Below are 20,078 nucleotides of genomic sequence, written 5' to 3' on the forward strand. Positions count from 1 at the left end.
TGAGCTGCTTCCGTCCTCCATGTCAAGACCTTTGGGCCAGTCTGCGGGGAAGCAGCCGCCAGGGCTCCCTGCCTTTGGCTTCCACCCAGACTGGGCCAGGCTTGTCCTTCCTGTTGCTCAGCCTCTGACACATCTGATCACCAGGGCTCTGGTGTTCTTTAGGAGAATTTTCTCCTCGATTGTTGCTGCAGCATAGGCAAGAGAGCCGGGAGAAATGGATTTTCCCCCAGACATAAAAACTGTAGAAACAGACCTGATCAGCACAGATTCTCCTCTTTCTCCCCTGGAGACGGCACGGGGCTGGCCGTGGACAGGTGAACCAGGTAAGCACTGCAAGGGTGGCCTGGAATGAAAGGGGAGCCCTAGTACCTCCATCTCATTTTGTTCTTTTTGTTCTAATCTTTCAAAAGGTCACATATTTGTTTGCATATTAATTTATGCCACAAATGTTTAATGAGCTCCTAATAAGGGTCAGACACCCTGAGGCAGAGCAGTGGGCAAAGACACCAGGGAGAAGGCACCTCTTTCTCGGCCTGAACTTCAGGCCTCCTGTCTCCTCGCCCACAGGCTGTGATGTCAGGCTTTCGCACGTCCCTCCAGAGGGGATCTATTCTGTATACAGATGTATGAGGCCTGCTTTGATTTTGTGCACACAGAGAGGGACAGTCAGCCCATGGGCTCCGATCTCTTAAATTGAAAGCAAGTGGTCTGGTGGGTGATGCTTCTCACCACAGATTCAAGTCACCAGCCCCAGTGAGTGATTCAGAACTGTCCTGTGGAGTTTGGTTTCAGCCTCTAGAATGTTCCTGAGAACAAAGCACCTTGCTGTCCACCATAGAAAGCCCTAGAAGCTCCTGCACTGGGGAAGTTGCTAGGATCCTTGGAGCAAGGGTATTTATTTCTACATGTCCTGGGCTGGGAAATGCTGAATCACTTTTGCTTAGATTTAAAGATTAACTTACTTTCTTACAAGTATAGAAGTCCCAAGAACTTCCTGGTCTTGGCAACCTTCATTCCTGCTCCAGGTCATGCTGAGAGCCAGGAGCTTGCGGCATAGGGGAGATGGTGCTGTGGCAGGAGTTTCAGGACAGGGCCCAGGTTCCTGACTGGAGTTGTCACCCATGGATACTTAGAGGCCTGCGGTCATGTGTCTGGATGCTGCGGTGAGCAAGGCGAGTGGGAAGGGACAGACTGACAAAGAAATGAACAAGGTAATTTCAATTACTGATGATGATGATGATAAAGAGTAATCAAGGGTGTGACACAGTGCCTGGAGAGGCCTCTGGCCAGGGCAGGAGTCATGGGCTTGCAAGCAGGCGGATTTGAGCAGAGACCTGAATCTTACAGAGTCCAGCTGGAAACAAGCGTTCTGGGCAGAGGGGAATAGTGGGTGCCAGCACCAAGTACGGGACAGAACACCTGGCAAACTGGTGAGCAGGGATGAGGTGGGAGAGGCTGGCTGACATTTTGGGCCTGGGAGGAGGTGGGATTTTATTCTGATGGGAAGAAGGAAGCATACCGTGGAGCCCTATGAGTTCTGTTTCCCACCGGTAAATTCCTTATTTGGACTCAGTCATCTTCCAGCAATCTGATCGCGGGCCTATGTTCCTTTATTCAAGGATAATATTGAGCCTCCAGGGTGGCCAGACCTAGCAAATGAAAACAGAAGACACCCAGTCAGATTTGAATTTCAGATCAATGACAGATAGTCCTTTAGTATAAATCTATCCGAGAATGTCAGAGTATCTCGCAGGTGCCAGCCCACCACTGGGAGTCAGTCCAGGTTTGAGTAATCACACGACCCCTTAGCTTGGTGCCTTTGGAGAAACTGGTCAAATGTGAAGGTTAGAATCTGGTGTGGCTTGGGAGAGAGAGATGAACCAGCTTCAAAAGTCCACTTTGGCCCCAAACTGTGACCACGAACCGGTGATTCTTTTGGGTGCCCCAATTCTTATCAAATGCCCGCGTCACATTGATTGAAATGCCTCTGGTGTTCCCTGCACCACAAACGTGTATCATGATGTATCCTGTTTCTCAGACGGATCTAGGTTCTGGCCTTTTTCATGGGAGTTAAGAGAAGGGAGGGGGCACGTGCAGCACTCATCCACTGTCCTCACCGGCTGTGAGTACCAAGGTAAGGTGTGAAGTTTGGAAGAATCCAGAGAGAGATGATGGGGCCATGGGCTGCTCTTCCCATCACAGGGACTGAGTGGACACCGCCGTGGCGTCTCTGTGTGCAAAGCCCACCGGCCCTGCACTCTGCAGTCAAGGCATGAGGCTGTCCTACAGCGAGGCCAACCACAAGCGTGGCCTATGGCCGTTTCAGGACACAGTCAGGGAGGGATAAATAATCCCTGAAAACTAATCTCTTTAAGCTTTTGGGTCTGAGGAGAACTAGATGCTGAGAGAGAAACAGATCCTGTGAATGAAGGATTTGGGTGTGGCCCAGCTGGGACTTCCTTCTGTTGGCACCAGAAGACAGAGGAACGTTCTGGAGGCAGGAAGAACTTCTTTAAGAGATGAATTCCCTTTTCCTGGGGAGGGGGTGGCTCCGGAAACGGTGTGGTAGCTGCTGGGCAGGGTGTTAGGAGTCCTCGGATCAGGGACCTGGCTCAGGAGCATCTGCTCTGGTTGGTTTGTGGTGATGTCAGGAGTGCCCTGGCCCCTGGTCACCTGCTGTTGGGAGTCCACATTATACAGGGGGTCAGTGACCCCATCTTTGTTATCGTCACCGTCTGACCCCCACCCCTGTGCGCATTTAGCCCTGTTTGCGCAACCCTCACCCCCAATTTGTTTCTGGGATATTGGCCTGTGTGTGGTGGTGGGAGAAGGACCCGAGGGGATCCAGGGATTTGATCCCTCTTCTGGAAGTGGGGGCTCAACCACTTTCCCCACCCATCAGTGTCCTCCTGGACATGACCCAGGCATCAGCTGTATTCAAGGTGTTGTGTGGCAGCCACTGCCCTCCAGAATGCCACCGGAGGGCTGGCAGCGCCAATGCCCACCCAGTATCCTCTTCAGTAGCCAGACACCAGGGCTGGTCCATCCCCTTCCGACAGTCTTGGTGTCTAGATAGCAGAAATTGAAACATCATCCAGCTCTGACCGGCTGGCTGAGGAAGGTCTCCCCTCTGTCCTGTCACAGTGTCCCCCACCTATCTCTGGTTTCCCATCCTACAGTGTGCTGCTCTCATCTCACAAGTGGGGCATGGCTCACTCCTACTCGAGGCCCATTGTCAGACTCCTGGTAAAATGTCTTCTCCCTGAGGGCAGGGACTTTGCCTGATATGGCTCCTGCTGTGTCCCCAAATTCAGCACCCAGTAGGCACCAAATAAATGTTTGGCAAGTAAAGGAGGGAATGGTGTAACCCTAACGCCTGGAGACCAGCATCTCCTATCCCACGTGATACAGGAGAGGAACTGAGAGACTCTGCGGTGAAGGTTATTCCACATGCCTGCAAATGAGGACAAGGCCAGGCCACACGGGGACTGGCAACTTCCAGCCCATCTTTCCCAGCCAGGCGCTGGGCTCCGGTCGGGTCCGCCCAACTTGGTGGAACACTGCCCGAGCCGCCACGCCCCCTGGTGGCCGAGGATGGAGCAGGCCGAGCTGCCCACAGCAACTGGTGACAAACGCAGATGAAGACAGAGTAGGAGATACACTTCCGGTTCAAAGCCATACTTCTGAGCACTTTGTACTTAACCCTTTAGGAGAGCACTTGTGTGCAGACCTCTATAGCAGCAGGACTGCCTCAGGACCACACGCTCCCTCCGGACAGAGTGTGGCTAACTGCAGGTGGAGGCTCGACTCCCTTTGCACAGACCCACTTAGTGTGGAATCGTGGTTAGAAATGACACTCGAGGGGCGCCTGGGTGGCACAGCAGTTAAGCGTCTGCCTTCGGCTCGGGGAGTGATCCTGGCGTTATGGGATCGAGCCCCACGTCAGGCTCCTCAGCTGGGAGCCTGCTTCTTCCTCTCCCACTCCCCCTGCTTGTGTTCCCTCTCTTGCTGGCTGCCTCAGTCAAATAAATAAATAAATAAATAAATCTTAAAAAAAAAAAAAAAAAGAAACGACACTCGAAACAAAACAAACACATGCTGACAGTGGCCCCTCTCTAGAGAGCTGTGTTTCAGAGAGCTTTCCAGAATATCTACGACAGGGATGGGGCAAATGGTGCTGATCTCTCTCCCACAAACTCCTCATCCAGTGTGAGAATGCGATGGTTTTAAAAACGACATTTACTGTAGCAGTCGTAATTCACTGGGAGTATTGTATTTTTCATGAAGCGCTACTGTCATAGTCCCTTTAACTATTTTCAGGTCCTTGAAAAAAGTACCCAAAATGTCAAAGTACTAAGGAAATCAAATTCACATAGAAATGAATCTTCCCTTCCTTTTCCCAACCAATTGCATTGCAGTCTCACCATGTGAGCATGACCTGGGGGTGAAATAAACTTTTGAGTTCTTCAGCCATCCTCCTCCTCCCCCTCCCTGGCTCCCTGGGGACCAGCAGCTGCCCAGGAGAGGGTGGGGGATGAGGAAGTGGAGCCTCTGTGGCCCTCAGAGTCCAGCTCCCTCACCCCCCACCTCTGCCCCTTGACCTAGGGGGACACCCCACCCTCCTCTGATCCCAATAGCCCTTCAGCCTCTTGTGTCCACTTGGCAACTCCGAACTGACTGGGGTTGCATCAACGTGGTTCAAATCCAGGAAGGCATGTCAGGTGCCGGACAGACAGGCCCACGGAGGCAAGGCTGCCTGCCTCTCCCTGAGTGGCTTTCTTTGTGGGGAAATGTAAATCTAACGGGCTCCGCTAGGCCAAAGGGGGAAGCCAGTACACACGTGATCATTTTCAATTCCAAGAACCCCCCAGTACCCATTGGCCTGGGGGTGTGAGGTTCACACTCCCTTGTAGTACAACAGGGTCCTGTTGGCATTTCGGGTGGGGGGGGCGTACCCAGTCATGGTGACCCAGCGTGCTGACACCTGCGGACAACATAGGCAGGTGTCCACAGTGGTGTCTGCCAGAACTGTCTGTGCTCTTCCTCCTGGGCTGTCCCCTGGACCTGCCAACATGTGCCAGGCTTGGGCCAGGACATTCCTGGCTGATGCTGGGCTGCTGAGTGGAGCAGCCGCGGGGAGAGTGGACCTGGCAGGGGGAGAGGTGGGAGCAAGCACAGAGTGTTCCAGGACCATTCAGGGAGGAGATTGGGCAACATCCAGGCGGGAGATGTGGCTGTGACTTGGGGAGGGGCAGTGGAGATAGCCAGAAATGGGTGGAGTGACAGGCAGGAATTCTAAGGATTGGGGTATGTGTGTGTGTGTGTGCGTGTGTGTGTGTGTAGCACAACTAACGAGCCCTGCCTTGGCCACTCAGTGCTTGGGCCAGCTGCCCTGGCCACCCGCTGGCCTCTACGAGGCCCACTCCTGTTTCCCCCCTCTCCCCCGCCATCCTGTGACTACTTCCTGGCTGCGTTCGTCGTCCACTTCCCAGACCCCGCAGAGCTTCTCCATACCATGTCCATTTGTCCTGACCAGTCCTCCTGAAAGGAATCTGCTTGGCTTTACCCGAGACGTTCCCCAAAACCTATGACTCCAACAGCCACTCTTTGTTCATTAATATCTGGCAATTTGTGGGAAATTCTCTGGGAACTGCGGATTTATTCAACCGGGGCATTGTTCAGCAGCACCCAAATGAGCCTACTTCCTGTGAAACAGTGGCCATCTCGGGACTGGCTTACTGGTCACACGTGATTCACTCCCAGCTGGTGGCCACATGCCTGCTGGTGGGTGGCTTGTCACATGGTGGATTTGTGGCTGTGCTCTGGTTGGGTGGGCTCAGGATGTGATTCGTGTGGAAAGGCTGTGAAACTTGAGGTGGGAAAAACGATGTCCAAGCCGATAGGGCAGGCAGAGTCCGCCCCGAGTGGTAAAGCCATTCATGGCTGGGTGGTTGGGTGTGGCGCAGAGCGGGGCAGGCATCGACACGGGGTTGGTGGGATCACTGTGCTGGGGGAGGCCCTTCCCGGCAGGCTGTGTGGAATCACTGATACACCCAGTGCCCAGTGGTTCGGCCTCAGGACCATGGCTCAAAGGAAAGCTCAGACGTGCCCCTAGGAGTGAGCAGCTGAGAGCACCTTGGTGTTATTAAGGGGCACAGTGATGAAAGCAACAGAAGGGCCTTGACATAGTGTGGGGGGCCGCCAGGCACCATCCCTGCGCATCAAAAACAAGGCACAACCCAGAACTGAAAACACAGTTTAAACAAAAATGTGTGGGAGCACATTCACAACAGCAGCACTACGCACAACAGCCACCAGGAAGAAGCAACCCAAACGCCCATCAGTGGCTGGACGGATAAACAAACTGGTCCATCTATACAGTGGAATATTATTCAGCTTTAAGGAATGAAATTCTGATTCATGCTAGGTCAATGAACTTTCAAGTCATGTCGAGTGAAAGAAGCCAGACACAAAAGGCCACATGTATGATCCCATTTATATGACATGCCCCCAACAGGCAAATCCAGAGCCAGAAAGCAGAGTAGTGGCTGCCAGGGGCTGGGGAGAAGGGGAATGGGATTGACAGTTAATGGGGACACGGTTTCCTTTTGAGGTGATGAAAATGTTCTGGAACTAGACAGGTGCTGGCTGTACAACATGGTGAATGTATTTAGTGCCACTGAATTGTACACATTAAATGGTTAATTTTATGTGACTTTCACATCAAAAAGAAAAGAAAAATTGAAGAAAAAAAAAAAACCCCAAACAACCCTAGGCACGTGGAGGCTGGCTGATGTGTTTTCTAAGGACACAGGAAATAGGAACTAGCTGAGCAAGCAAATGTGTCTGTGGTGAAGCCAGGGAGGAACAGGCGGCGCTGTGGGCCAATGTCTGAGGTCTTAGGGGTCCCCTCTCCTCCAGGTGGGGCTGTTCTGGAGGAACATCATCAGTAGAGGACAAAACTCAGGTTCCCACCTGGTCCTCCAGGCCAGCGGCTGGGGCTCTGTATCCTCGCACCCAGTGGGTCCGCAGAACTCCCCGATGCCCACTTGCCGAGTGGCCCCGCCGGCCTGGAGAGAGGGCAAGAGCCGTCTCTGGAGCGGCGCACACAACGGACAATGCGACAAAGACAAAGCGAGTGATGGCTCCTGCAAATTATTTTACTCTGAATATATAGGAAAAGAAATCCACAAACGGGAAGCTATGTTCTATGGTTATGTCTTTTAAACAATGTTTTGTATTTACAAAAATTTTTTTCCTGATTAAAAGCACCAGCTGAAGTTACAGGCTGCTAAAACCGTAAGATATTACAAACCCATTAAAAGACATTATGCCAAACATACTTATTAAAAACCCTTAACAAAACAGAGAGACAATGCAATCAACAAATTTACCCACTGCACCAGGCAGCCCTTTTCTGATTTCCTTGCCAGTGTTCCCAGTAAGTGGGGTGGGGGAGTGCTTACCCCAGGGAGAGGACCCTCGCTTCACCCGCGGATGACTGCAAACTCCCGGCACAGGGGAGACAGCGGGCTGTGTGTGGGCCAGAGAACCCGGGGTCTCCCGGCCCAGTCCCCCAGACTCACAGGTCCTGAGGACCCCAGGAGGAGGCGGGAGGAACACACGAGAGTCAGACTAGCTTTCGGTCGTTCACCTGCCAACAGGGATCCTTCTGCTGCTCCCTGCACCGCTGTACGCTGAAGGGCTTGGAGCTCTTCTGTTTTTCCTGAACACCTAGTTACGACACTGTGTGAGGTCTCCCTGGGGGCTCACCTGCTGCCTGTCTTAAGTTCTTATGATTGAGTGAGAAACTGTGAGGCACTCAATTTGGACTCACAGGAAGGTACTTATGACAGCTTTATGTAACCAGAAGATGCTACGGTGAAGGGGAGGTTCAAAGCTTGCACATGCAGAAACGCATGTACTCGCAGTTTGGCTTCCATAAAGCTAGAGTGGAATATTAAATATTGAGTACTGAATTTTTAGCTGTAAACATAAAAACTTATCCTTAACTTTACATGAACATAGATAACAGAGTGGTCACTAAAAGCACTTTAACATCAGGGCAGATGTTAAGTTTTGAGGTTCTTATTTCAACTGCTCTACATAAAAAATGCCCTAGAAGCAAAGAAAGGTTTAAATAAATATGCAGAGACAAACCTGATGTACAGCGTGATTGAAGTAATGAGGGTCTGGAGAGGTCAGACAGTGCGGGGTCTAGGCCAATAGGGGCAGCCTGCGGCAAGAGGGGGGCTCTGTCCCACGGGTGGAGGGGAGGGCCTAGGGGATACCCTTGAGGGGGAGGAAGACAGGACAGGGCAGCTTGTGGCCACATGTCACACCCTCTTCTGTAGGCCTCACGGGCCCAGGGGGGTCAGCCAAGAAGGTGGCCTTGAGTAGCACGGGACAGTGCTAGGCTCTTCTGGGTGACCCAGGATGCCACACAGATGGTGAGTCCTCTTCGGACAAGCCCTGGCCAGCCCATGCCTCCAATCAGCAGCTCGCTTTGCACGCCTGTCGCTGGCCCCCAGTGGGCAGCAGGGGCCCGACGCTGGCCTGGTAAGGGCAGCGGCCCTGCGCAGGGAGGTCTGCTGACAGCCCTGCTTGTGGCTAAGGCACACTCAGGCCTCAGGGCCTGAGCAGCTGACCTGAGTGATCCCAGTGTTCCTTCTGTCAGACACTGAGGCTTTGAGAAGCAGCCCTCACAGTGTAAGGGTAACAAGATGCAAACTAACAAGCCACCCTGACTAGCAAGACCACTCACCACTCCTCTGTGGGGAGACGCTCCCAGGCACTGGAAGCCAGAGGAGGTGGCTACCTCAACTGCCCCCAATGCCACCATCACCGCTGGGGCACCTCCTCAACTACCCGAGAGGAGCACAGAACCGAGCACGGTTGTCTGAGCCTGGCAGAGCCCCCTGGGGTCCAGCTCAGGAAGAGCTTTCAACGCTGTCCCAAGACCCAAGGCAGGTAGGTCTCCTCATCCTCCCTCCTGAGAGCAGCGTGAGGGGCCAGGCATCTGCGAACGTCCTCTGCCGAGGCGGCCAGGGAGCCGCCAGGAAGCAAGCCCCTTCTTCATTCAGGCACCCTGAGTTGGGCTGAGGAGGGTCCCCTCCCTTCACCTCTGCTTCCTGCCCAGCAGTATGGATGCTGATGGGGGGAAGGCGGCAGACGCGAACACAGAGTCTCAGCCCCCAGCCCCAGCTCCGTGAATCCGCACACGCATGCACACACACGCACACCCGTCTCTACAAGAACGTGCACCTCCATGGCTGGACACTGAATCCAGTCAAGGTGCAGATGTTTGGAAGCCGAGTTCCTAGGTCCCCCAGGGTTCATGACCAGAGACCCTGGGTGTCAGATGGGGGGGACCCTGGACAGAAAGGCAAGCTGGGGAAAGTGGTATGGTGGGATGTGCATTTTTGTCCCTGACACGCGCCATCACTTCTTCCCTCCAATTCTGGGGCAGAAACTGGCATTTTGCCTCTGGGCTCTGGAAGCTGCTGTGAGCAGAGGAAACACTCCAGCCAGGCACGGAGGCCCAGGCGATGGAAGTCATGTGGCAATGTACCAGCGGTACCACCCACCCTGGCAACTGGCACCCCACTCCCCGCCCAGACACGCTCCCTTGAAGGCGTGACTCAGACGTGGAAGCAGAACTGGCAATTCAAGTCCACTTTAAAGGATGGCTCTGGAAAGTTGGCTCCAATATCCCACCTGCAAGCCTCAGCACTGGGGGTCTTGTTACATGGTGGGAATGGCTGGCCAGCCCTTCCTGGGAGGGCGGAATCAGCCCTGCACACTCCCCAGGGACTTGGAAGCTCTGGAGACAGTCAGAAAAGAAGCCTGGGGACACCCACTCCAGCACACCTCCCAGGAAAGCTCAAGTGCCGTCTGGATGGAAGTCGGGGACACACCGGGCCCCACAGAGGCCCCAAGAAGCTGGGCGGCTCCCTTCAGGAGCCTCACAGGAGGCTGGCCAGGCTTGTATTGGGTCCATTCTGAGCTTGGAACTGCACGGGGGGTGGGCCATCCGTCCACTGCAGAGGGGAGAGAACACACAGGTGAGGTCCTTCCTAGGAAGGAGCAGAGGTGTGCCGGGCCACGTGTCTGCCCTGGACTGCTGCTCTTTTCAGGCTGCCTGCCCAGCCAGGGCCCTTTGTCCTCCACGCCTGAGTCAGCGCGGCCCCTGGGAAGCACCGTGTATCACCCACTTAGGGACTGACACCACCTCCCCCATCTGAGGGGGCTCCTGAGGCCAGGCTGAGTTACGGATTGCTGGAGACATGCAGGGAGATGGCAGCCAAGTGTGTATAACCCCTTTCAGGGCACATGCCCCCTGGGGACTGCAAGCCAAGTGAGCAGGCCCTGAGGAGTCAACCAGCCCCCCACTTTACCTCCCCAAACCCAGTGCCTATACCGTGATGAGGTTGTGTTCAGGGAGACTGCAGGCCTCAATATGGTCCTGGAGCAGCTGCTGCGAGAAGTTCTGGTGCATCTGGGCGGCTTCGTGGGCGTCCATGGCATTCCCGCAGGCCTTGTTCAGGTCTAAGGGTGGGACACACACAGGGTGGATCCACCTTGCCCGGCCCCATGTCCTCCCCTTGGACACGGGTAGAGCCCTAAGGTCAAACCCCACTCTACCTGTGAGCTCCTGTATATCTGGCACGTCACCTGCCCTGAGCCCTGCCTGTCTCAGCGTCAGCAAAGCCCACCTGCCAGCAGCCCTCACACATACCCTCCCGAGCTCCTGAGTCACATTCTTGAAGGTGGGTGAGCAGTGTGGCCAACACAAGGGTCAGCTGGCAGGGAAAGCCCTCAGGGCTCCCTGTGGACACTGGCCCTCCCGGGGAGGTCCTGGCCAATCCCCGGGCACACGGGAACTCACTAGAGCAGGGCGTCCGACACCCACTCCTGAGGCAGAAGGACCGAATGGACCCACAAAGCCCACTGCAGAGGGGAGCAGCCTGCCCTCTGCCTCTTCCCCAAGGCCCTCGGTGAGACTCTGCACTGTAGTAGCGCCGGCTGAACAGGGGAGGGGCAGTAACAACACCGACGCCTGCTGAGAGCCTAGCGGGCACCCGGAGCATCCTGGCCAGTACCGCCCACAGGGACGATGGCCGCGGCCATTTAGGGAGAAGGCAACCGAGGGTGAGGGCTAGGGCTTGCCGATCCTATGTGGCGCCGATGTCATGAGTGAGCCTAGTGCCCACTGCCCCCAAACAGGGCCTGCTGCGGAGCCTGAGCACGTGCTAGCACTGCGACAGTGGCGGGGAGAGGCCAAGTCTGAGCACGGGCTAACCAGGGCTTACCTGCGATCTCCTAGGCCTGGGCTCTGGGAAGGGCTGGCTGCCGCACTCACCTCTCAGCAGGGCCGAGGACCACAGCTGCACTGACATGTCCGGGATCTTGCTGGCCAGCTGCATGGCGGGCACCACCATGTTGTTACTCTCCTGTTGACCGAGAGCAGCCAGGGAAGGGAGTGGGGGCTGGGGCCAGCAGTGGCGCCAGCCCAGGACCCCACCCGCAAACACCCAGCCCAGACTGTGCCCTCCTCCTGCTGCCTGGAAGGCTCCTACTCCTGCTTCAGAGCCCATCTCAAATGACCTCCTCTGATGTACTCTTCACCTGCCTCAGGAGAAAATAAACTGCCCCACTCTTCAGCTCCGCATTACCTCCCCATCGGGGCGCTGCTGGCTACGGACAAGTCTACACGCCTTTGTCTCTAACCAGAGCAAAAGGCACTGGTGGTAGTCAGCTCTGCACCCAGATCAGGAGCCGATTAGCAATGCACATTCAGAGGTCCCAGGGCCTGGGAGGAAGCAGAAGTCTGCCCTGGCAGGGTTGAGGAGGGCTGAATGGATAGAGCAAAGAGGAAGGGAGGTGTCTCTTCGACATACAAGGCCACTCTCGTGGCAGGCTACCTGACATGTGGGCTGTGGGACACCAGGGCATGTCAACTCTCCAACCCTGACTGTGACTGCACAGCGCCGCGCCCCTCAACGCCTAGGAGGTACTGAGAGCAGGCGGGGGCCCTCAACACCCACCCCTAAACCCATGATGACTGGCAGCACTGCACCGACCCTGCTCAACCTAGGGACCACAAGCTTTGCTGGCCTGGATTCAGGATTCAAGGCGACACGGGAGAACTCCCTACATGGCAGCCCCTGGCAGATACCTGCCACGTAGCCAAGAGATTTACAAATCATCAAAACCAACTCCTGAGGCCTAGCCTCAACACTGGCAGGATTGTGTCAAAAACACAAAAGCCCAATGACTTCACGCTGCCCCCTGGCTGGCACCTCAAAGATGAGCTCTAGGTGGGTCTCAAAGCTTTTCAGAATTGAATAAAGTCTTTCCAAGACCTCAGAATGCACAACAGAACACGTAAACCTACTCTTCTCCTTGAGGCCTGGGGTTGGGCCTCTGTTTGGAAGCTGCCAGGAGAGTGTCCCTTGGCTTTCCTAGGCAAGGCTCCCCGTGCCAGCTTGTGGCCCCACAGGATTGGGTACGAAGATGTGTGACTCTTGAGAGGTATCCGTGTGAGGCTGCTCACGGACTCATGAGGCCTGCGGACACGCCACCCCGGCAGGCTCGGGGCAGAGCTGGCTGTGTCTCCCTCAGACCTGGAGCCGCTTGAGGCCAGGCTCGGGTCTGCGGGCAGCACACAGGGAGCAGTGGAAGTCCCTAAATAAGTTCTGTAAGATGCCCCGGGATCGGCCCAAACCTGAACCAGAGCTGCAGCCGAAAAGCTGCTTTGCTTACCCTGTCCCACGCAAGGTGGCTTCTGGAGACTACTAGACAAGAGAGCCAGTGAGGTGTGGTTCTAAGCCTGGGTCTGCAGTTTGGGGCTCTGTGACCTTAATCTCCCCAGCTGGAAAACGGGGTAATCACATCCACCACACCAAGACACGAGGCGGGCCGCCCACACTCGGCAGAGCCTCACGCGGAGCCCGTGGTTCCCATCCGGCCTCCAGACACACGGCGAGGCCAGTGTGCTCAGAGGCTGAGGAATAGGGTGACAGAACGAACCCAAGCGCTTCCTCTTCCTTTACAGGTGGTGATGTCCCAGTGTTCAGGCCCTGCCACCAGGACGTGAACTGCAGGGCCCGCTGGCCACAGCAAATGCCTGTCATAGGACTATGGGGAGGGGGACGTGCCAAGGTCGTCAAAAATGCTCACTCTTAGGAAGCCCTAGGGTTTGACAGATAAAACTCTCCGGGCCAAGACATGTACCCCGTGTTAGCTGAAGTGAGGCTGGCCGACCTATGAAGCGTATGCTGCTTCACAATTCTTGCTGCCACCGAAGAAAACTCTCACCCAGTGGTGCGGAGAAAGACAAGATATCAAATCATAGAACGGCCCGAAAAACAAAACCTACGCGTAGGCAGAGACAGGTACTGGAAAGAGCCAGAACACATGCAACCATTTTCTCTTCTGTTTCTCACGCTTTCTACAACGAACATACCATATTATATAATATGAACAAACACTACCTTAAAAAAATTAACAGCCTCGACAGGTTGATAGGTAAGAGCAGGCGAGCAGGTTAAGAGCACACCCCAGATTCCCCATCTGACTCGGAGACTTGGAGTTGGCTGATCCCACTGGGGACCAGCCCCAGGGGGCCATTCTAGGTAAGGGTGAAAACATGGCATGCCCTGAGGACGACACTGTGTGCTGGGCAAAATAGAGCTCAAGGGATCTGGCTGAGAGGACACACCTCTCCTCCCTCAGGTATTAGCACACAGAAAGGGGAGCTGCCTTCAGCCCTGCTAGCTCTGGACAGCTCTGGACAGCCTGTGGAACTCTGCCTGACCACTGCCTGCAGCCGGCACTGGGCCCATCTGCCACACAGACCCACACTCCAGGATCCAAAGCTCCCCCAGCCCTGCCACCCCCCCACCCCGCCCCAGCCTGAGCCTCACTGAGGCGCCCCATGGAGTGGGGAGTGGAGAGCTTCCTGAGGTAAGACCACTGAGGGGCAAAGGATGCAAAGTGCTGCTAGGTGGTAGTCCCAAGCCCCATTCTGGCCCCCTGCCTCTCAGCCCAGCCCCGGGCACTTACTCTGTGGTTCCCCAACACATAGAAGATATGGCCCAGGAGCACAAGGGAGCAGGCTGTGAGACGGTTCAGGTCCTCTGCGTTGGACATCTTCAGAGTTTCTCGAAGAAATCGCCTATGTGAAAACAGATGCTGAAGGCCCATCGGGACGCCTTATCGGTAGGAAGAGGCTGCAGCCACCTCTAGGCCCTGAGCAGAGCCCACTTGTTTTGGGGACAGAGGCCCTTGGCACATGCCGTCAGGAAGCAAAAACCACCCAGAGAGCCAGCCCAGGAGATGCCAGGCAGGGGGCAACCCGTCTTCTCCCTGTACTCACTTGGCCTCATTGTAGCGTCCCTGGAAGAAGGAGAACAGCCCGCGCACGTAGAAAGCTGCTGCTCGCAGGCAGTGTGAGCTGACAGGAGAGATGAGGGCACACTTAGTGGGGTTTTTGTGAGCGCAGCAGGTTTCCAAAGAGGAGTGGGCAGAGGGGGCGAGAGGCATCGGATACACAGGGCAGTTGGGTCCCACCAGGAAAGCACCATCCCAAGAGCGGAGAAAGTGTAAGCCAATAGGTCAAGGGGACCCCCCACTCAGGCCACCTACCTGACAGGGAAGCTATGGTCTGGATTGATCCTTTCCAACAAACTGTATAGCTGTGGCAGAAATGTCAGTTAGGATCATTCTGCATTTTGAAACATGAGAAAATTCAGCCTCAAATATGTCACTAAATTGACTAGGGCTGCTTGCATTTTCCTAACCCAACCTGAGAGCATAGTGCCCTCACGCCGAATCCCATGCCTGAGTAACCTGAGTGGGGAGCAGGGTCAGGACCTGCGAGGACAGGTGAGGGCACTACAGGAGACTGCACATGGCTGTTTACTTCTTCGTCCCCACCCCCACCCCACGACGGGAATCACGGCCTCCAGTGTGAAGGGTTAGGATTGGAGTCCTCACACCCTCAGCCTGCCCCAGGTCAGATGAGGGGGCTGGCCGGTCAGGGCAGTGGCTCAGTCTCAGCCTTTGTATGGTCAGAGGGGCCCAGTGTGGGGGACCGAGGTGGGAAGACTGGCCCACAAGTCTTGTGGGCTGGGGGTGGGGTTTCTCTGGAGGTGCAGGGATCCTGGGAGGCTCTGATAGGCAGCCATGTGACTGATGTTCTAGGTCTCCTCTGGCTGACGAGGAGGGAGGGGTAGAGGACATGACTGAAGTGAGCTGAAGCTGCTTCCAGTGTTCCCACAGCACCTCCAGGAGGCAGACACCAGGAGAGCAAAGACACAGGGAAGCCGAGCTCTCCCATGACCCACCAAGTGTGACCCATGGAGCCCACTCCTAGCCCGATGATGACCCTGCCCATTGCTTCCTAACTGCTGGAGCAGACGCGGCTGGGCTTTCTGCTCCCTGGAACTAACCTTCTTATAGACTAAAGATAAAATGAAAGCCGTGGAGATGGAAAAGTAACTAAATCTCAGATACTCCGGAGGCAGGAGGCCAGGGCTGGAAGAGGGTAATCCTAGGGCTGAGGGGGGACCCCAGGGCTAAAGGGAATCGCAGGATTGAGGGTTGCAGGGGGAACCGGTGTGAAGGCACTTATCCTATAAGGGCAAGCCCTGAGAGCCCCCTAACCCTTATGAGGTTGGGTCTTAGACAACCTAGGAGCACAGTGCAAATGGCTGCCTGAGCTGCTGCTCCTCAGAAGTGAGCCATGAGGCCTCACTGACATTCTAGAACAGACAAGTCAGGGTAGGAGAAACTGATTTTTTTCTGTGCAATTCAATAAAGCCTGGCTCATTTTTAACAGGGAGAAGTGTTATTTAACTAGGGAATGTTCATGTCCTAGATTGGTCTGTCCCAGCCATGCCTGCAACTCTGGGTGAGACGGTGCCGCCTCTTAGAGGGTGAAACCCTGGAGCTGCTGAGATTTGCTGATGCCCAGGACCACCCCAACCCCACCGCCCCCAAATAAGAGTTGAAAAGATACCAAACATGAAGCATGTCACCTACTACCTCTTGGTGTCTATTTCCTTCCCGTATATACACACTCGCCAGATTGGTCACGATGAAGGCCCACAGCTCCTGGTGGTTGGTGAGCTAGAACAGGACACACGGGCATTAGAGGGCCAGGCTGGGCACAGCCCCTCACACTAGGGCCACCGAGTGGCACAGGAGCCGCCCAATCCTCCACGGCAGGTAATCTGGAATCCCTTTCTTTCTTTTTTCATTTCAGACAGATCTCCTCGCCTGCCTCATGAACCCCAGGAGCATGGAGCTGTTAGTTCTCCTTACTATAAAGCCGTCATCCACATTAGGAGAAACAGGAAACAGAGAAAAGGAAAACCAGCCGCCCCTGATCCTGCCCTGAGAACGCACTGCACTTCAGTCTATTTTCTGCTTGTTTCTCAAGACTGAGACCCAGACAGCCCCTCCCTCCACACCACAACCAGTGACCCCTGGGGCCCCAGGGTGGGCTGACACAGCAGAGGCATGCGCTGGTCCTGGGGAGGACACCGCCAGGAGGGTAACTGAGGCTGTAGGACACCGGAGATGCTGCTGACGGCTGCTGACGGATGGACCGTTGTCCTCAGTTCTTGGGAAATAAGAATGGTCGAGAGAGGGACCAATCTGAGCAGTCCGAGCAGCACCCAGATCCTGGCTCCCGGTGGGGCTGAGTGAACACAGCTGTGCAGGAGGCTGAGGCTGCCGAGGAAATGCAGCCCCCACCCACAGGCCCCCGTTATGTGCCAGGGGGCCCAGGAAGTCTTCCGATGTGAGCATCACGCTCTGGTTTGTTTGTTGTAGGACCACAGGAAGAGCACGTGTCTGGGGCCAGGGGGTTGAGTGTGTATCCTGGCTGCACCACTTCCCACGTGGCCTGTAGGAGTGCTGTGTGGACTCCCCCGAGGCGCACACCATCAAAGCAGCAGCAGCGCCTTGTGGGACGTTGAGATGGGGAGGCACATGGCCACGGGTAACTGCAGGGAGCAGGGCGGCAGGGTGTGGGTGTCCCGGTACCACTGCGGCTGGCAGTGCAAGCTGCCCAGGGCCCCGGGGAGTGGGCATGGACGGAAAGGCTCAGAAGGCCATGGGGGTGGGCACGCTGCCAGAGGCTCCTGCACATTGCCAAGACCAGTGGCAGAGCTGGCAGCAGCCAGAGCCACACGGAGCATCTCAGAGGAGCAGTGATGCCACTGAGCCTAGCCCCAGGAGCAAAGAGATCTGGAGACTGGCACGAGGGACAGAGAAGAACTCCTTGTCTGACAGGGTGCACGCAGCACCCCCCACGCCCCTATACCTCTGCCTGGGGCCTCCTCAGGACCCCTGGGGAGAAGGTGTTGCCAGCCTCCTTTTCCTGTGAGGACACTGAGGCCAAGGTGGGGATGTGCCTATCTGGTCCTGGAACAGGACAGGCAGAACGGGGACCTGGCACTGGGCTACCAACTCCGGCCGGGATGGCCCGTCCAGGAGGATGTGGCACCAGCTTTCTCCCAGGGCCTGTTGCGATCCTGAGGTGAGGACGTTGCCCCAGCACAGCTCCTTCATGACCCCTAGAACAACCAGGCTGTCACAGGGTGAGGGCAGACCCAGTACTGCCATGGGGGTGGCTCCAGGGAGCCCCTGAGCCCTGCTGAGTGACTCTGCATCTTCAGCTGTGACAGGAGCCAACACCAACCTGGCAGGTCATCAGGAAGGCTGGGAATTAGGAGTGAAAGAGGCTGAAGGGGCCCCGGTACCAGTGGGCACTGGGCTCTCCCTGATGGCTGCCCTCCAGGTTCGCCCCACCCCAGGCTGGCCGAAAGCCTCCCTGCCCACAGCTATCCCTTGTCCTACTGTGCTCCCAGCGCTGGCCTTGACGTGGAAAGCCCTGGATAAACAGCACGTCACTGTCATGGCTGGCGTCAGGCTGAACGCGGCAGTCACCCACTGTGCACAGTTTTGTGCCGGGGTTGTCCTCCTCAGAGACCACGCCTGACTCCTCACTGAGAAGCACCGCCCGCCCCTTGGAGTGAGGGCCGGCACCTTACCCGCAGGGCTGTGGTGAACTGGGCTTCTGCATTGTCCATGCAGTTGACAGAGACGCAGTACAGGCCCTGGAAGAAGAAGGCATGGAGGGCCTGAAGCCACGCAGTTCACCCAGGGGCACGTGGCTCAACTAGTGACGGCTGAGCCAGCTTCCTCTGCACTTTACTCCAGCAGAGGGGCAGGAAGATGCCTGCAAAATTATCCCCTCCTCCCGGAACCCAACTCCACTGAGACTTAAGATGCTTATCAGAACACAGCCCACCAGAACATTCTGGATCCTGCCTGGGGCAGCGGTCACGGGACTCCTCCCTGGAAGGGGGAAGGGGGCTGGGGGCGGGCAGCCCCGGGCACTCACCAGCAGCGTGTGCAGCTGTGCCGCGTGGTTGGAGAAGAGCCGGGGGGACTGCTGGCACAGCTGGCAGACCTGGGAGATCTGCCAGGAAACAGCATGCTCACCATCACAAGGCCTCCAACATGGCACCTGGTGTCCCAGCAGCACTCCGGAGACCCCAAAGCTGACAGGTGTGCCCAAATCCTACCTTCCCTGGGCCACAAAGTCCCAGCAAATGCGTCTGTCGTGAGGGCCAAGTGCAGCCCTGACCTCCCTGAGAATGATGACCCCTGTCCACAACCCCCACTTCATCCTCCCTCTCTAACATGTGTCTCAACCGTACAGCACCTTCCCCCTACTCAGGGCCCCCACACCCCCCTCAGGAAGGTAAACATCAGAGATTATGGGTTGGGGCAGGAGGAATGCTAGGATCACTGTCAGGGGACCCCAATTCCTCAGGCCCTGTGTTCCTTGGGCATGCAAACTTTTGGGGAAATGGCCACTGATTTCTGTTATGTCCATCGGGGTCACGAACTAACAAAGTATAGTGAAATGACAAGATCGGATGTTCTGCTGACACACACCGGGCAAATTTACACTCTCCCATGTGACGACTTCTGAGACCCGGCAGACTCCAACAGCTTTCCCACCCATGCGCGTGGCCTCTGGCAGCATTACCTCCTGCAGCGCGGTGGCCTTGTGTCCTGTGACAAGCCTACACATGATGATGTGCTCAAGCAGGATCACTTGGAAGGAGGACAGGATAGGGCTGCAGTCAAGCACTGGGGGCGAGAGGTGGGGGGTGAGCACTCAAGGGGCAGCTGGAGAAGAGACCCTAAGAGATGGACACAGAGCCTCCTCGGGACTTTGCATCCTCCCACCTCCCCTCACACTGGCCCCTTGGCTACCAGGTCTGAGCCCATCTGCTCTGCTGGGCACCAGCTCAGCACCAGCTGTCACCTCTCTCAGCGCCCAGTGCACCCCAGAGTGAGGGGATTCATCTCCCTATCGGGGGGGGGGGGGGACAGGCTCAGAGCCAGGTTTTAGTGACCAGAGCATTCTAAGAATAAGAAATCCCTGGAGAGGTATGTCTTCCATCCTCACTCCACTGTGACCCAGGGGAGTGCTCCAGAGCACTCAGCACACAGTGGGTTCTAGAAATGTTGCAGTAGCCCAGGAGAGTGAAATTGTGCAACAGGCCTCAGGCAGCAGTGAGGGAACCCAGCTCTTGGCTTCCTGAGAGGCTGTCCTCACACTGGAGCCAGACGGCACCCACAGCCCTTTCCCAGCTCATCTGGAGGGAAAGAACCGCCATCCCTGTCGGCTTTGGTTCTCCAGTTCTGAAGGCTTCTCCCCCAGCAGCACTGATAAGGACACAGGAAGCAGACGGAACAGATTAACAGGGGTGCCGAGCCACCCAGGGACACGTGCGGCTCTGGGTTCCTACGAGTCAAAGGTCCCGGTCCCACAGGATGGATTAGATGACCATCCAGGAAGAACCCACGACCTCCAGAGGACCTAGTGTTGGTCAGGGAGATCTGAGTTTCAATCCCAGCCTCACCCAGCGAGGTCCATGTCACAACAGTAAGAACAGACAGCAAAAGCAGCCACCGTCTCTTTCAACTGAGCACTGCTGTCCCAACAGGCCCCACTTGGGACCCACTAACCCTCATAGACATCTTGA

General features: G+C 56.1%; 1 protein-coding gene and 1 long non-coding RNA gene across 6 annotated transcripts in view; one reads left to right on the top strand and one right to left on the bottom strand.

The window, feature by feature from the left end:
• LOC148108952 (uncharacterized) lies at positions 1–8,085 on the top strand. The gene is made up of 2 exons (XR_015726694.1): positions 1–2,134; positions 3,412–8,085. It is a non-coding gene; the product is annotated as an uncharacterized LOC148108952 (long non-coding RNA).
• Positions 7,140–20,078, bottom strand: part of MAU2 (MAU2 sister chromatid cohesion factor) — a 27,093-nt gene continuing 14,154 nt past the window's right edge. Inside the window, exons 10-19 of one of the 5 annotated variants that reach the window (XM_045778443.2) lie at positions 19,073–19,176; positions 18,419–18,496; positions 18,066–18,131; positions 16,051–16,134; positions 14,650–14,699; positions 14,381–14,458; positions 14,068–14,179; positions 11,363–11,453; positions 10,421–10,548; positions 7,140–10,040 (exon numbers count right to left, since the gene is read on the bottom strand). In XM_045778443.2, coding sequence (XP_045634399.1) covers positions 9,966–10,040; positions 10,421–10,548; positions 11,363–11,453; positions 14,068–14,179; positions 14,381–14,458; positions 14,650–14,699; positions 16,051–16,134; positions 18,066–18,131; positions 18,419–18,496; positions 19,073–19,176 — 866 coding nt within the window. In that variant the 3' untranslated portion in view covers positions 7,140–9,965. Of the gene's footprint in view, positions 10,041–10,420; positions 10,549–11,362; positions 11,454–14,067; positions 14,180–14,380; positions 14,459–14,649; positions 14,700–16,043; positions 18,132–18,418; positions 18,497–18,978; positions 19,177–20,078 lie in introns of those variants that run through there. The other 4 variants (XM_045778442.2, XR_006776298.2, XR_006776296.2 and 1 more) reach the window with 4 other exon arrangements.

This window comes from Ursus americanus, chromosome 14, assembly GCF_024610735.1.
Source record: "Ursus americanus isolate L20-20 chromosome 14, mUrsAme1.1.p, whole genome shotgun sequence".
NCBI lineage: Eukaryota > Metazoa > Chordata > Mammalia > Carnivora > Ursidae > Ursus > Ursus americanus.